We start from the raw sequence: 15225 nt of genomic DNA, 5'->3' as shown, positions 1-15225 counted from the left end.
ATCAAAAATTCACGGAGAGAAATTATGTAAAATCTTTGGGGCTTGTGTTTTTTTATTTTTGAGCATTATATTTAAATGCATATGTGTCTATCTCACATCCAGAACCCTGCATAGCTAGATAAACAACTCACACTTTAAATCTTCCTGTCAAAAATTCTTTGGGGAACCTTACAGTACTAACCAGACTTCTTAGATAATCTCACCAGGGTGTAAAGGTTTAGATTGGTTGCCCCTTGGTATAGTGGCATTCTTTGAGAACAGATCATGGAACTGTGGAGTTACCATTTTAGCAAGCCAATCCCCTAATTGTACAGTAAGTATAAAGGGGGTGTTGGCTCCCCATCTTTTTGCTGTGCCACATATTCATACAATTTTAAGACTTGACTGTGGTTGGTTGCCACAATAATTACAAGAAAGCCATTTAGGATTCTGATATCTCAGTTTCAATAGATCAAAGAGAAGTGAGGTGGAACTCAGTGGTCCTAATAATAAAGTAGTATATATTTTTAGGTAAACCATGCCTTTTCTTAAGCTTCATGAAACCTAACATTTTAATTAATGATTCTCATGACCCTCTGCATGGAAAAGCTATAGAGACTTCACCATGCATCTGAACAATTTAGGCAACACACCCTCTTTTCAAATGGTAGTGCATGATCTGATGAAAACAACATATGACCTTTGTGGGTAACTCAAGAAAACTAATGTTTACATATACAAAAGTCTAAAACTGGTTTTGTTAATCAAAACGGTTTAGGTATATATGTTAAGAAGAGAAACCCATTATTTTCTTTCATGATTCATATAGAGCATACAATTTTAAAGGGACAGTGTACGCCAATTTTCATATATAACTGCATGTAATAGACACTACTATAAAGAAGGCTATGCACAGATACTGATGTAAAAATCCAGTATAAAACCTTTTAAAAACTTACTTAGAAGTTCCCAGTTTAGCACTGTTGATAAGGTTAGGCTGGGATATCCAGTGAAAGGGGCTGGGAAATCAGGAACATCAGACACTTCCCCCCCCACTCCTCCTCTGCATATGAAAAGACAGATTGCCCAAACAATAGCAGCAGGATTCTATCGACCTCGGGCTACATCTGATATTTTGGGGCTTGGATAGGAGTCTGTAAATCAGCACAATGTTGTGAAAAAATAAGCAAGATTTTACATTGTTACAAAAACACTCCCAGATGGGTTATATAAATGGATCATCTACAAAACATTTATGCAAAGAAAAATCTAGTATACAATGTGCCTTTTAAACAACTTTTCAAGTTTTCCTTCAATTATCATGTTTGCTTCCTTTGGTATCCTTTGTTGAAGGAGCAGCATTGCACTATGGGCTATGGGTAGCCAATGACAAGAGACAGTCGGCTATCAGTAGTGCATTTGCTGTTCCTTCAACAAAGGATACCAAGAGAACATATTACATGCTCTGTTTAAATCATGAGAGTTTAATTTTTGCCTTAACGCAATAAGCGTCCTTCCTGGTCTTCCTCCACAACTGGAAAAAAAGACAATTCAATTTCCTTTTTTTTCTTCCCTGAATGTAGCTCCGAGATAGATAAGGGCAATAGGTCCAGCACTAGTAGAAATAACCAAAGTTCATTATAGGTAATAAAGTGCACGTCCGCCAGAGAGTCCTGTATCACCTCTTACATATAATTCCAGGAGATAGATAACAAATGGCGCCAGCACTGTTTCTTTAAAAGTTGAAAATCTTTATTGGGGTGTCATCATAGAAGGACAGCAACGTTTCGGGTCACACAAACCCTTAATCGTGCATGATTATGGGTCTGTGTGACCCGAAACGTTGCTGTCCTTCTATCATGACACCCCAATAAAGATTTTCACCTTTTAAAGTAACAGTGCTGGCGCAATTTGTTATCTATCTCCTGGAATTATATATATATATATATATATATATATATATATATATATATATATACCCCGAGGCAGAACATGCTGTGATCTGAGATGTCATCGCAGAAAAGGCAGCATGTCTGCAGAAAGAATGGGACACATGTAAGAACTGTTAGCACTTTCACTTTGCAGCACAGATCCACATTAGACTGTTCTCTTCAAACAGAGCTTTGCTCTGGCTGAGCTGTTTAAGTTTTCCTTAACACAGTGCATCCAGAGCAGCAGTGACTGTCTCTCAGGGATTTTTTCAACCCCACCCTTTAGCCTTTCCCGGTCTGCAAAGCTATGACTTCTGAATGTCAGATGTTTTTTAGAGCAATGCTACATTTCCTCCTTGTAAAAGAAAGGGAAACAAATGTATTTATGACATTTGAAAGACTCAACAAATTATTTTTGTGTCTGCAGCCAATTTTCAATACAATTTTCAAATGCTGCACTTTATTATAAAACTTTAAAAACTGCTTTACTCTCCAGTGGAATTGAACTTTATTTCAAAATGTCCTGCAGAAATAGTTTCACCAAAAAGATCTCATAGCAGAAAGTGAAGAAAAGTTATTTATATATATATATATATATATATATATATATATATATATATATATATATATATATATATATATATATATATATATATATATATTTTTATTTTTTTTTTAACTTATTAATTAAAAGTATTTTTCTTTTTAATGCAACCGATCAAGCAAACAAAGCACTAAATAAAACTATATGCTCCTTCTATTTTGATTTATGAGTTAGGAGTCTGGATAAAGACATTCATTTTATCACACCCCCTAAAATTGTATTAAAGTTTTTATCATATAGTGACTCCAAAATGTATAGTATACTGGTAAACTAGGACTAGTAGCATATTGTGATACTTTTCAACCCCTAATTTATGTGTGTGTGTTTATCGTCTGGGCATATTTAACTGGGATATTTTATTCTGTATGTTTTTACAATATTATTGTTGTAAAAACGTAAATATAGAATATATATGTGTAAAAAGTATGAGTTTTATAATCTAGAATGAAAAATGTGCATAAAAAGAAAATACATTTTATGTATGCTATGTAAATAAAACATTTTCTAGTTTAGTTGTACTTAATGTTCGATATCTTTTACCTGAGTTTTCCAAATTGTTGAAGTACCACTAATAGCTGTTTATTTATGGCATTTCCAGATGTTATCAAGCTGCAGCTGGTGGAAGCTGGCCTGGTTGAATGCTTACTCGATATTGTCCATCAGACTGTGAACAGTGAAAAGGAGGAAGACATTGCAGAACTCAAAACTGCCTCTGACCTCATGGTATTACTACTTTTGGGAGGTAAATATAAGGAAAGATTTAAACAAAGTTCCAGCGATGCTATATTTTATCATGCAGTACAATGAGTCTACAGCTTGACTTTCCCTTGGTTAAATTGTTTAAAAATGGGGCGGAGCCAGCTACTAAAGAAGCAAGATGTGTTGGTGAAGAGATCCCAGCTCTAACCTGATTAAAAGAAAGTTTATACATATATAAAAACCCATATACACTAAAAGCAGATCCCTATAGCACTCAGAGGTACTAGAGAATTCAGGAGATCGAACGGTTATTCCTGGATCTGGGATTTTGACAAAACTATAACCATGATGGAGGCCTTAGATGGCTGAATCTGCGATTGAGCAACTCTTTAATGATCACTTTCTTTCATGTAATTAGCAAGAGTCCATGAGCTAGTGACGTATGGGATATATATTCCTACCAGGAGGGGCAAAGTTTCCCAAACCTCAAAATGCCTATAAATACACCCCTCACCACACCCACAAATCAGTTTTACAAACTTTGGTGAAGTAAGTTTGTGCTAGATTCTACGTTGATATGCGCTCCGCAGCAGGTTGGAGCCCGGTTTTCCTCTCAGCGTGCAGTGAATGTCAGAGGGATGTGAGGAGAGTATTGCCTATTTGAATTCAATGATCTCCTTCTACGGGGTTTATTTCATAGGTTCTCTGTTATCGGTCGTAGACATTCATCTCTTACCTCCCTTTTCAGATCGACGATATACTCTTATATATACCATTACCTCTACTGATTCTCGTTTCAGTACTGGTTTGGCTTTCTACTACATGTAGATGAGTGTCCTGGGGTAAGTAAGTCTTATTTTTTGTGACACTCTAAGCTATGGTTGGGCACTTTTATATAAAGTTCTAAATATATGTGTTCAAACATTTATTTGCCTTGACTTAGGATGTTCAACGTTCCTTATTTCAGACAGTCAGTTTCATATTTGGGATAATGCATATGAATAAATCAATTTTTTTCTTACCTTAAAAATTTGACTTTTTTTCCCTGTGGGCTGTTAGGCTCGCGGGGGCTGAAAATGCTTCATTTTATTGCGTCATTCTTGGCACAGACTTTTTTGGCGCAAAAAAATATTTTCTGTTCAACAGAGGCAAGTCTGACAGGTTGGGGAGCTGTTTGGGGGTCTCTGACAGCACAAGGGGTTTGGGAATCTCAGGAGGTGAGATTACCAATCAATATTTTGGAACTCCGTGCAATTTTCAGAGCTCTTCAGTCATGGCCTCTTCTAAAGAGAGAATCGTTCATTTGTTTTCAGACAGACAATGTCACAACAACTGGCATATATCAATCATCAAGGAGGGACTCACAGTCCTCTGGCTATGAAAGAAGTATCTCGAATACTGGTATGGGCGGAATCCAGCTCCTGTTTAATTTCTGCGATTCATATCCCAGGTATAGACAATTGGGAAGCGGATTATCTCAGTCGCCAAACGTTACATCCGGGCGAATGGTCTCTTCACCCAGAGGTATTTCTTCAGATTGTTCAAATGTGGGGACTTCCAGAATAGATCTGATGGCTTCTCATCTAAACAAGAAACTTCCCAGGTATCTGTCCAGATCCAGGGATCCTCAGGCGGAAGCAGTGGATGCATTGTCACTTCCTTGGAATATCATCCTGCCTATATCTTTCCGCCTCTAGTTCTTCTTCCAAGAGTAATCTCCAAGATTCTGAAGGAATGCTCGTTTGTTCTGCTGGTGGCTCCAGCATGGCCTCACAGGTTTTGGTATGCGGATCTTGTTCGGATGGCTTCTTGCCAACCATGGACTCTTCCGTTAAGACCAGACCTTTTGTCGCAAGGTCCTTTTTACCATCAGGATCTCAAATCCTTAAATTTAAAGGTATGGAGATTGAACGCTTGATTCTTAGTCAAAGGGTTTCTCTGACTCTGTGATTAATACTATGTTACAGGCTCGTAAATCTGTATCTAGGAAGATATATTATCGAGTCTGGAAGACTTATATTTTTTGGTGTCTTTCTCATCATTTTTCCTGGCATTCTTTTAGAATTCCGAGAATTTTACAGTTTCTTCAGGATGTTTGGATAAAGGTTTGTCTGCAAGTTCCTTGAAAGGACAAATCTCTGCTCTTTCTGTTCTTTTTCACAGAAAGATTGCTAATCTTCCTGATATTCATTGTTTTGTACAAGCTTTGGTTCATATAAAACCTGTTATTAAGTCAATTTCTCCTCCTTGGAGTTTGAATTTGGTTCTGGGGGCTCTTCAAGCTCCTCCGTTTGAACCTATGCATTCATTGGACATTAAATTACTTACTTGGAAAGTTTTGTTTCTTTTGGCCATCTCTTCTGCTAGAAGAGTTTCTGAATTATCTGCTCTTTCGTGTAAGTCTCCTTTTCTGATTTTTCATCAGGATAAGGCGGTGTTGCAAACTTCTTTTAAATTTTTACCTAAGGTTGTGAATTCTAACAACATTAGCAGAGAAATTGTGGTTCCTTCATTATGTCCTAATCCTAAGAATTCTAAGGAGAGATCATTGCATTCTTTGGATGTAGTTAGAGCTTTGAAATATTATGTTGAGGCTACTAAGAATTTCCGAAAGACTTCTAGTCTATTTGTTATCTTTTCCGGTTCTAGGAAAGGTCAGAAGGCCTCTGCCATTTCTTTGGCATCTTGGTTGAAATCTTTAATTCATCATGCTTATGTCGAGTCGGGTAAAACTCCGCCTCAAAGGATTACAGCTCATTCTACTAGGTCAGTTTCTACTTCCTGGGCGTTTAGGAATGAAGCTTCGGTTGATCAGATTTGCAAAGCAGCAACTTGGTCTTCTTTGCATACTTTTACTAAATTCTACAATTTTGATGTGTTTTCTTCTTCTGAAGCAGTTTTTGGTAGAAAAGTACTTCAGGCAGCTGTTTCAGTTCGATTCTTCTGCTTATAATTTCAGTTTTTTTCATTATAAGATTTAAACTTTATTTTGGGTGTGGATTATTTTCAGTGGAATTGGCTGTCTTTATTTTATCCCTCCCTCTCTAGTGACTCTTGCGTGGAAGATCCACATCTTGGGTAGTCATTATCCCATACGTCACTAGCTCATGGACTCTTGCTAATTACATGAAAGAAAACATAATTTATGTAAGATCTTACCTGATTAATTTATTTCTTTCATATTAGCAAGAGTCCATGAGGCCCACCCTTTTTTGTGGTGGTTATGATTTTTTTGTATAAAGCACAATTATTCCAATTCCTTATTTTTTATGCTTTCGCACTTTTGTCTTATCACCCCACTTCTTGGCTATACGTTAAACTGATTTGTGGGTGTGGTGAGGGGTGTGTTTATTGGCATTTTGAGATTTGGGAAACTTTGCCCCTCCTGGTAGGAATGTATATTCCATACGTCACTAGCTCATGGACTCTTGCTAATATGAAAGAAATGAATTTATCAGTTAAGTTCTTACATAAATTATGTTTTTCCAACCTAGCACAGGCACTGCATAAGTTCTATGAAGATGCAATAATAGGCAATGATGCCCATAAACAAGTGGATGACCGGCTTACAAATCTTCGCTATGGAAACACAGAGTCTGCCACATATCATGGCGAATATACGGATACATTCATTTCCCAGAGTGTGTGCGGACATTTTTGCTCCTTTTAACAAGCGGACGAACCAGCAACAACAGTAAAGAAAAGTTGTACCATGCTGCGTGTAATACTATAGGTGAAGAGGAAAAAAATAACCCTGATGAGAATGGTGCTTTATGGCTACCTAAAGTGTTGGCATCCATCTCTTATGCTCATCCTAGGGGTGGAAAAAAACATGGTGGCAGTGTTTTGGTTATAAAAGAGACGACAGACAAGCTTCTAGGATCAATAGTTTTCATCTCCACACCTTTGCGATTGCCACCGCCCTTAAAGGGACACTGAACCCTCTTTTCTTTCATGTAACTAGCAAGAGTCCATGAGCTAGTGACGTATGGGATATACATTCCTACCAGGAGGGGCAAAGTTTCCCAAACCTCAAAATGCCTATAAATACACCCCTCACCACACCCACAAATCAGTTTTACAAACTTTGCCTCCTATGAAGGTGGTGAAGTAAGTTTGTGCTAGATTCTACGTTGATATGCGCTCCGCAGCAGGTTGGAGCCCGGTTTTCCTCTCAGCGTGCAGTGAATGTCAGAGGTATGTGAGGAGAGTATTGCCTATTTGAATGCAGTGATCTCCTTCTACGGGGTCTATTTCATAGGTTCTCTGTTATCGGTCGTAGAGATTCATCTCTTACCTCCCTTTTCAGATCGACGATATACTCTTATATATACCATTTCCTCTACTGATTCTCGTTTCATTACTGGTTTGGCTTTCTACTACATGTAGATGAGTGTCCTGGGGTAAGTAAGTCTTATTTTCTGTGACACTCTAAGCTATGGTTGGGCACTTTTTATATAAAGTTCTAAATATATGTATTCAAACATTTATTTGCCTTGACTCAGGATGTTCAACATTCCTTATTTCAGACAGTCAGTTTCATATTTGGGATAATGCATATGAATAATTCATTTTTTTCTTACCTTAAAAATTTGACTTTCCCTGTGGGCTGTTAGGCTCGCGGGGGCTGAAAATGCTTCATTTTATTGCGTCATTCTTGGCGCAGACTTTTTTGGCGCAAAAATTATTTTCTGTTTCCGGCGTCATACGTGTCGCCGGAAGTTGCGTCATTTTTGACGTTCTTTTGCGCCAAAAGTGTCGGCGTTCCGGATGTGGCGTCATTTTTGGCGCCAAAAGCATTTAGGCGCCAAATAATGTGGGCGTCTTTTTTGGCGCGAAAAAATATGGGCGTCACTTTTGTCTCCACATTATTTAAGTCTCATTGATTTTTTGCTTCTGGTTGCTAGAAGCTTATTCTCTGGCATTTTTTTCCCATTCCTGAAACTGTCATTTAAGGAATTTGATCAATTTTGCTTTATATGTTGTTTTTTCTATTACATATTGCAAGATGTCCCACGTTGAAGCTGAGTCAGAAGATACTTCTGGAATATCCCTGCCTGGGGCTGGAGCTACCAAAGCTAAGTGTATCTACTGTAAACTTATGGTATCTGTTCCTCCAGCTGTTGTTTGTACTGTTTTGTCATGACAAACTGTTTATGCAGATAATATTTCCTTTAAGTACTGTTACATTACCTGTTGCTGTTCTGTCAACATCTAATACTCAGAGTGTTCCTGATAACATAAGAGATTTTGTTTTTAAATCCATTAAGAAGGCTATGTCTGTTATTCCTCCTTCTAGTAAATGTAAAAAGTCTTTTAAAACTTCTCTTTTTTCAGATGAATTTTTAAATGAACATCATCATTCTGATTCTGATAATGGCTCTTCTGGTTCAGAGGATTCTGTCTCAGAGGTTGATGCTGATAAATCTTCAAATTTATTTAAAATGAAATTTATTCGTTCTTTACTTAAAGAAGTCCTAATTGCATTAGAAATTGAGGATTCTGGTCCTCTTGATACTAAATCTAATCGTTTTGATAAGGTTTTTAAATCTCCTGTAGTTATTCCAGAAGTTTTTCCTGTCCCTAGTGCTATTTCTGAAGTAATTTCCAGGGAATGGAATAATTTGGGTAATTCATTTACTCCTTCTAAACGTTTTAAGCAATTATATCCTGTGCAATCTGACAGATTAGAGTTTTGGGACAAAATCCCTAAAGTTGATGGGGCTGTCTCTACTCTTGTTAAGCGTACTATTCCTACGGCAGATGGTACTTCCTTAAGGATCCTTTAGATAGGAAAATTGAATCCTTTCTAAGAAAAGCTTACTTGTGTTCAGGTAATCTTCTTAGACCTGCTATATCTTTAGCGGATGTTGCTGCAGCTTCATCTTTTGGTTAGAAGCTTTAGCGCAACAAGTAACAGATCATATTTCTCATAGCATTTTTATTCTTCAACATGCTAATAATTTTATTTGTAATGCCATCTTTGATATCATTATAGTTGATGTCAGGTATATTTCTCTAGCTATATTAGCTAGAAGAGCTTTATGGCTTAAGACTTGGAATGCTGTTATGTCTTCTTAGTCTACTCTGCTTTCCCTTTCTTTCCAGGGTAATGATCGTTTTCATTCCTTTTGTCACAACAAGGAACAAAAACCTGATCCTTCATCCTCAGGAGCGGTATCAGTTTGGAAACCATCTCCAGTCTGGAATAAATCTAAGCCTTTTAGAAAATCAAAACCAGCTCCTAAGTCCACATGAAGTTGCGGCCCTCATTCCAGCTCAGCTGGTAGGGGGCAGATTACGTTTTTTCTAAGAAATTTGGATCAATTCCGTTCACAATCTTTGGATTCAGAACATTGCTTCAGAAGGGTACAGAATTGGCTTCAAGATAAGGCCTCCTGCAAAGAGATTTTTTCTTTCCCGTGTCCCAGTAAACCCAGCGAAGGCTCAAGCATTTCTGAAATGTGTTTCAGATCTAGAGTTGACTGGAGTAATTTTGCCAGTTCCAGTTCTGGAACAGGGACTGGTGTTTTTATTCAAATCTCTTCATTGTACCAAAGAAGGAAAATTCCTTCAGACCAGTTCTGGATCTAAAAATATTGAATCGTTATGTAAGGATACCAACATTCAAAATGGTAACTGTTAGGACTATCCTGCCTTTTGTTCAACAAGGGCATTATATGTCTACTATAGTTTTACAGGATGCATATCTGCATATTCCGATTCATCCAGATCACTATCAGTTTCTGAGATTCTCTTTCCTAGATAAGCATTACCAGTTTGTGGCTCTGCCGTTTGGCCTAGCAACAGCTCCAAGAATTTTTTACGAAGGTTCTCGGTGCCCTTCTGTCTGTAATCAGAGAACAGGGTATTGTGGTATTCCTTATTTGGACGATATCTTGGTACTTGCTCAGTCTTCATATTTAGCAGAATCTAATTCGAATCGACTTGTGTTGTTTCTTCAACATCATGGATTGAGGATCAATTTACCAAAAAGTTCATTGATTCCTCAGACTTAGGTAACCTTTTTAGGTTTTCAGATAGATTCAGTATCCATGACTCTATCTTTGATAGACATGAGACATCTAAAGTTGATATCAGCTTGTCGAAACCTTCAGTCACAATTTTTCCCTTCGGTAGCCTTATGCATGGAAATTCTAGGTCTTATGACTGCGGCATCGGACGCGATCCCCTTTGCTCGTTTTCACATGCGGCCTCTTCAGCTCTGTATGCTGAACCAGTGGTGCAGGGATTACACAAAGATATCTCAATTAATATCTTTAAAACCGATTGTACGACACTCTCTGACGTGGTGGACAGATCACGATAGTTTAGTTCAGGGGGCTTCTTTTGTTCTTCCGACCTGGACTGTAATTTCAACAGATGCAAGTCTTACAGGTTGGGGAGCTGTGTGGGGGTCTCTGACAGCACAAGGGGTTTGGGAATCTCAGGAGGTGAGATTACCGATCAATATTTTGGAGCTCCGTGCAATTTTCAGAGCTCTTCAGTCTTGGCCTCTTCTGAAGAGAGAATCGTTCATTTGTTTTCAGACAGACAATGTCACAACTGTGGCATACATCAATCATCAAGGAGGGACTCACAGTCCTCTGGCTTTGAAAGAAGTATCTCGAATTCTGGTTTGGGCGGAATCCAGATCCTGTCTAATCACTGCGGTTCATATTCCAGGAATAGACAATTGGGAAGCGGATTATCTCAGTCGCCAAACGTTGCATCCGGGCGAATGGTCTCTTCACCCAGAGGTATTTCTTCAGATTGTTCAAATGTGGGAACTTCCAGAAATAGATCTGATGGCTTCTCATCTAAACAAGAAACTTCCCAGGTATCTGTCCAGATCCCGGGATCCTCAGGCGGAGGCAGTGGATGCATTATCACTTCTTTGGAAGTATCATCCTGCCTATATCTTTCCGCCTCTAGTTCTTCTTCCAAGAGTAATCTCCAAGATTCTGAAGGAATGCTCGTTTGTTCTGCTGGTAGCTCCAGCATGGCCTCACAGGTTTTGGTATGCGGATCTTGTCCGGATGGCCTCTTGCCAACCGTGGACTCTTCCGATAAGACCAGACCTTCTGTCACAAGGTTCTTTTTTCCATCAGGATCTCAAATCCTTAAATTTAAAGGTATGGAGATTGAACGCTTGATTCTTGGTCAAAGAGGTTTCTCTGACTCTGTGATTAATACTATGTTACAGGCTCGTAAATCTGTATCTAGAGAGATATATTATAGAGTCTGAAAGACTTATATTTCTTGGTGTCTTTCTCATCATTTTTCCTGGCATTCTTTTAGAATTCCGAGAATTTTACAGTTTCTTCAGGATGGTTTAGATAAAGGTTTGTCCGCAAGTTCCTTGAAAGGTCAAATCTCTGCTCTTTCTGTTCTTTTTCACAGAAAGATTGCTAATCTTCCTGATATTCATTGTTTTGTTGTACAAGCCTTGGTTCGTATTAAACCTGACATTAAGTCAATTTCTCCTCCTTGGAGTTTGAATTTGGTTCTGGGGGCTCCTCGAGCTCCTCCGTTTGAACTTATGCATTCATTGGACATTAAATTACTTTCTTGGAAAGTTTTGTTCCTTTTGGCCATCTCTTCTGCCAGAAGAGTCTCTGAATTGTCTGCTCTTTCTTGTGAGTCTCCTTTTCTGATTTTTCATCAGGATAAGGCAGTGTTGCGAACTTCTTTTGAATTTTACCTAAGGTTGTGAATTCCAACAACATTAGTAGAGAAATTGTAGTTCCTTCATTATGCCCTAATCCTAAGAATTCTAAGGAGAAATCATTGCATTCTTTGGATGTTGTTAGAGCTTTGAAATATTATGTTGAAGCTACTAAGACTTTCCGAAAGACTTCTAGTCTATTTGTCATCTTTTCCGGTTCTAGAAAAGGCCAGAAAGCTTCTGCCATTTCTTTGGCATCTTGGTTGAAATCTTTATTTCATCATGCCTATGTTGAGTCGGGTAAAACTCCGCCTCAGAGGATTACAGCTCATTCTACTAGGTCAGTTTCTACTTCCTGGGCGTTTAGGAATGAAGCTTCGGTTGATCAAATTTGCAAAGCAGCAACTTGGTCTTCTTTGCATACTTTTACTAAATTCTACCATTTTGATGTGTTTTCTTCTTCTGAAGCAGTTTTTGGTAGAAAAGTACATAGCAGCTGTTTCAGTTTGAATCTTCTGCTTATGTTTTCATTTAAACTTTATTTTGGGTGTGGATTATTTTCAGCAGGAATTGGCTTTCTTTATTTTATCCCTCCCTCTCTAGTGACTCTTGCGTGGAAAGATCCACATCTTGGGTAGTCATTATCCCATACGTCACTAGCTCATGGACTCTTGCTAATTACATGAAAGAAAACATAATTTATGTAAGAACTTACCTGATAAATTCATTTCTTTCATATTAGCAAGAGTCCATGAGGCCCACCCTTTTTTGTGGTGGTTATGATTTTTTTGTATAAAGCACAATTATTCCAATTCCTTATTTTTTATGCTTTCGCACTTTTTTCTTATCACCCCACTTCTTGGCTATTCGTTAAACTGATTTGTGGGTGTGGTGAGGGGTGTATTTATAGGCATTTTGAGGTTTGGGAAACTTTGCCCCTCCTGGTAGGAATGTATATCCCATACGTCACTAGCTCATGGACTCTTGCTAATATGAAAGAAATGAATTTATCAGGTAAGTTCTTACATAAATTATGTTTTTTTTCTTTTATGATTCAGATAGAGCATGCAATTTTAAGCAACTTTCTAATTTACTCCTATTATCAATTTTTCTTTGTTTTCTTGCTATCTTTATTTGAAATAGAAGGCATCTATGCTTTTTTTTTCTTTAGAACCCTGGGCAGCACTTGTTTATTGGTGGGTGAATGTATCTACCAATCAGCAAGAAAGCAGGTTGTTCACCAAAAATGGGCCGGCATCTAAACTTACATTATTGCATTTCAAATAAAGATACCAAGAGAATGAAGAAAATTTGATAATGGGAGTAATTTAGAAAGTTGCTTAAAATTGCATGCTCTATCTGAATCATGAAAGAAAAAATGTGGGCTCAGTGTCCCTTTAACAACCATGAACTGCAGCAGGTAAACAAAGCAGATGAACATCATAGATCTGGGATAGGCTAAAAATGTACCACTATGATCTTTCTCTCAGGCTTCATGTCCTCATGAGCTAACCCTGTAAAATATCTGAAATCATCCATCTACTAAAGGCTTGAAACCATGAATGACAGCAATACCCCATACGGTACTTGATACTACTGACAGCAGCAAATTTATCAATGCCACTATTTTACTGTATTATTTTAGGGGAAATCGGCCCAGAATTTCATATTATGATGATGTGTTATCTGACAAGCTAAAAGACTTATATGACCACTGTTCCCCATTTACTGAATTACATATATTACTAGCATCTCTTTCTCTAGCCTTTATATTAAAATATGTTGCATGCTGTCCTATTAGGAATCTTTAAAACTTGTTTATTGCCTAATATATTTGCTAACTCCAGTTGGGAGTGACTGAAACCAGGTTAGAAATAGTCTGGAATTAACCCAGTGTTCAGTCAGTATTTTACTTGTTTCCTGTTAGGTTGTGCTCTTGATGGTTTGGCCTTGCCACTTGGGGTTATATGCTATAATGATTTATTTGGTGCGTTCTGTATGATGTCTCCTACCTTGCCCAGATTTTATTGATATTCTTATGTTTTTTTGTGAGTATGCTTTCTAGGGTAATTTATACAAGAGTTAATAATCTGACATTGGAGCCAATTCACGGGCAGATAGTTCTGCAAGATAGATAAAGAAGGAAGCCTCCATTGAAGGTCACTGCTAAGCCAGAGCCCCTCACCACACATACCTCTAGACCACGCCAATAGTTAAGTTTAGTATACCACCTGCCTAGATTAAATTTGGCATGTCAGAAATCCCAGATATGAATGATGTAGCCCCTAACGCAGTTCTCTTTATTATTGCATTATTTATAACTAGCAAATCTTAGCCACTTAAATAGTCTATAAACACACACTTTAATAGACTCTCTATATGCATGAGCAGGATTTCCTAATTAGAATACATTCTGTACATGAATCCATCTGTGAAGTTTAGGGATAAACTATAGTACTGGGATTGCGCTCTGCCAGCGGCCGAGGCAGAGCAGTATATCTTTTCCTATTACCCTATATACTACAAGTGAGTAGAAAGAAATTGTACTTAGAAGACCACCTTCTCACATTGATGGCTCACTTGATTAGACATAGCTTTTCAGTTTAATGAGCTAATATATACTTATTATCTTGAGATACCATGTCAGGCTCTTACTGGCTGATCCACTAGCATTAACCATAGACACATGGCTCACACAGACCCGTATCTGTATATATTATCATATATCCTTAGAGATATGTAGCGACAGTGGGTTTATAGTTCCTAGTTCCGTTCCCCACTACATAGCTTATTTGGTAAGCTGAGGAAAATATATCCCTTTTTGTTTTTATTTCCTTTTTTTATCACTATAGGCCTAAGGGCTCCAGAGTGGCCCTATATGTTCCATCTCCACCATATACCCCTTACCAAACGCCCCTATTTATACAAATCAAAGGTCAGGGCCCATGGGAGGCCATTGATTTTCTTACTTACAGGGATTTCTTAATTATATGACATGAGGATTGAAATCAGGGGTTACCCTTAATTTATTACTGTTTGTTTATATATATTCTTTGTTGTTTCAATAGCGTTCTGAAGGTCCAAGAATGGCCCTATTTTACTATAACCCTCCTATTGTCCAATTGTTTTTGTTCTAAGGGTCCAAAAGTGGCCTTATTTGTTAGAAGGGGGTTTGGAAAACATGAAGGTTGACTTGTGATATTATATATTTTACACAACAGGTATTTCTTAGGACAATCTAATATTCCAAGGTTTATCACTTCCTCCTATGTGTTGGTTGAATTTACCAATTTATGTGACAATCCATTATTATATAAGCTATATGAGTGTATTTACCTTCATCT

The 15225-nt window shown here is 37.7% G+C and overlaps 1 protein-coding gene across 3 annotated transcripts in view; it reads left to right on the top strand.

Moving 5' to 3' along the window:
- Positions 1–15225, top strand: part of RAP1GDS1 (Rap1 GTPase-GDP dissociation stimulator 1) — a 488321-nt gene that overhangs the window by 338419 nt on the left and 134677 nt on the right. For all 3 annotated transcript variants that reach the window (XM_053703455.1, XM_053703456.1, XM_053703457.1), the window contains one exon: positions 3113–3256. In XM_053703455.1, coding sequence (XP_053559430.1) covers positions 3113–3256 — 144 coding nt within the window. The remainder of the gene's footprint in view (positions 1–3112; positions 3257–15225) is intronic.

Source organism: Bombina bombina, chromosome 2 (genome assembly GCF_027579735.1).
Source record: "Bombina bombina isolate aBomBom1 chromosome 2, aBomBom1.pri, whole genome shotgun sequence".
NCBI classification, from domain to species: Eukaryota; Metazoa; Chordata; class Amphibia; order Anura; family Bombinatoridae; genus Bombina; species Bombina bombina.
This window is presented reverse-complemented; position numbering and strand designations above follow the sequence as displayed.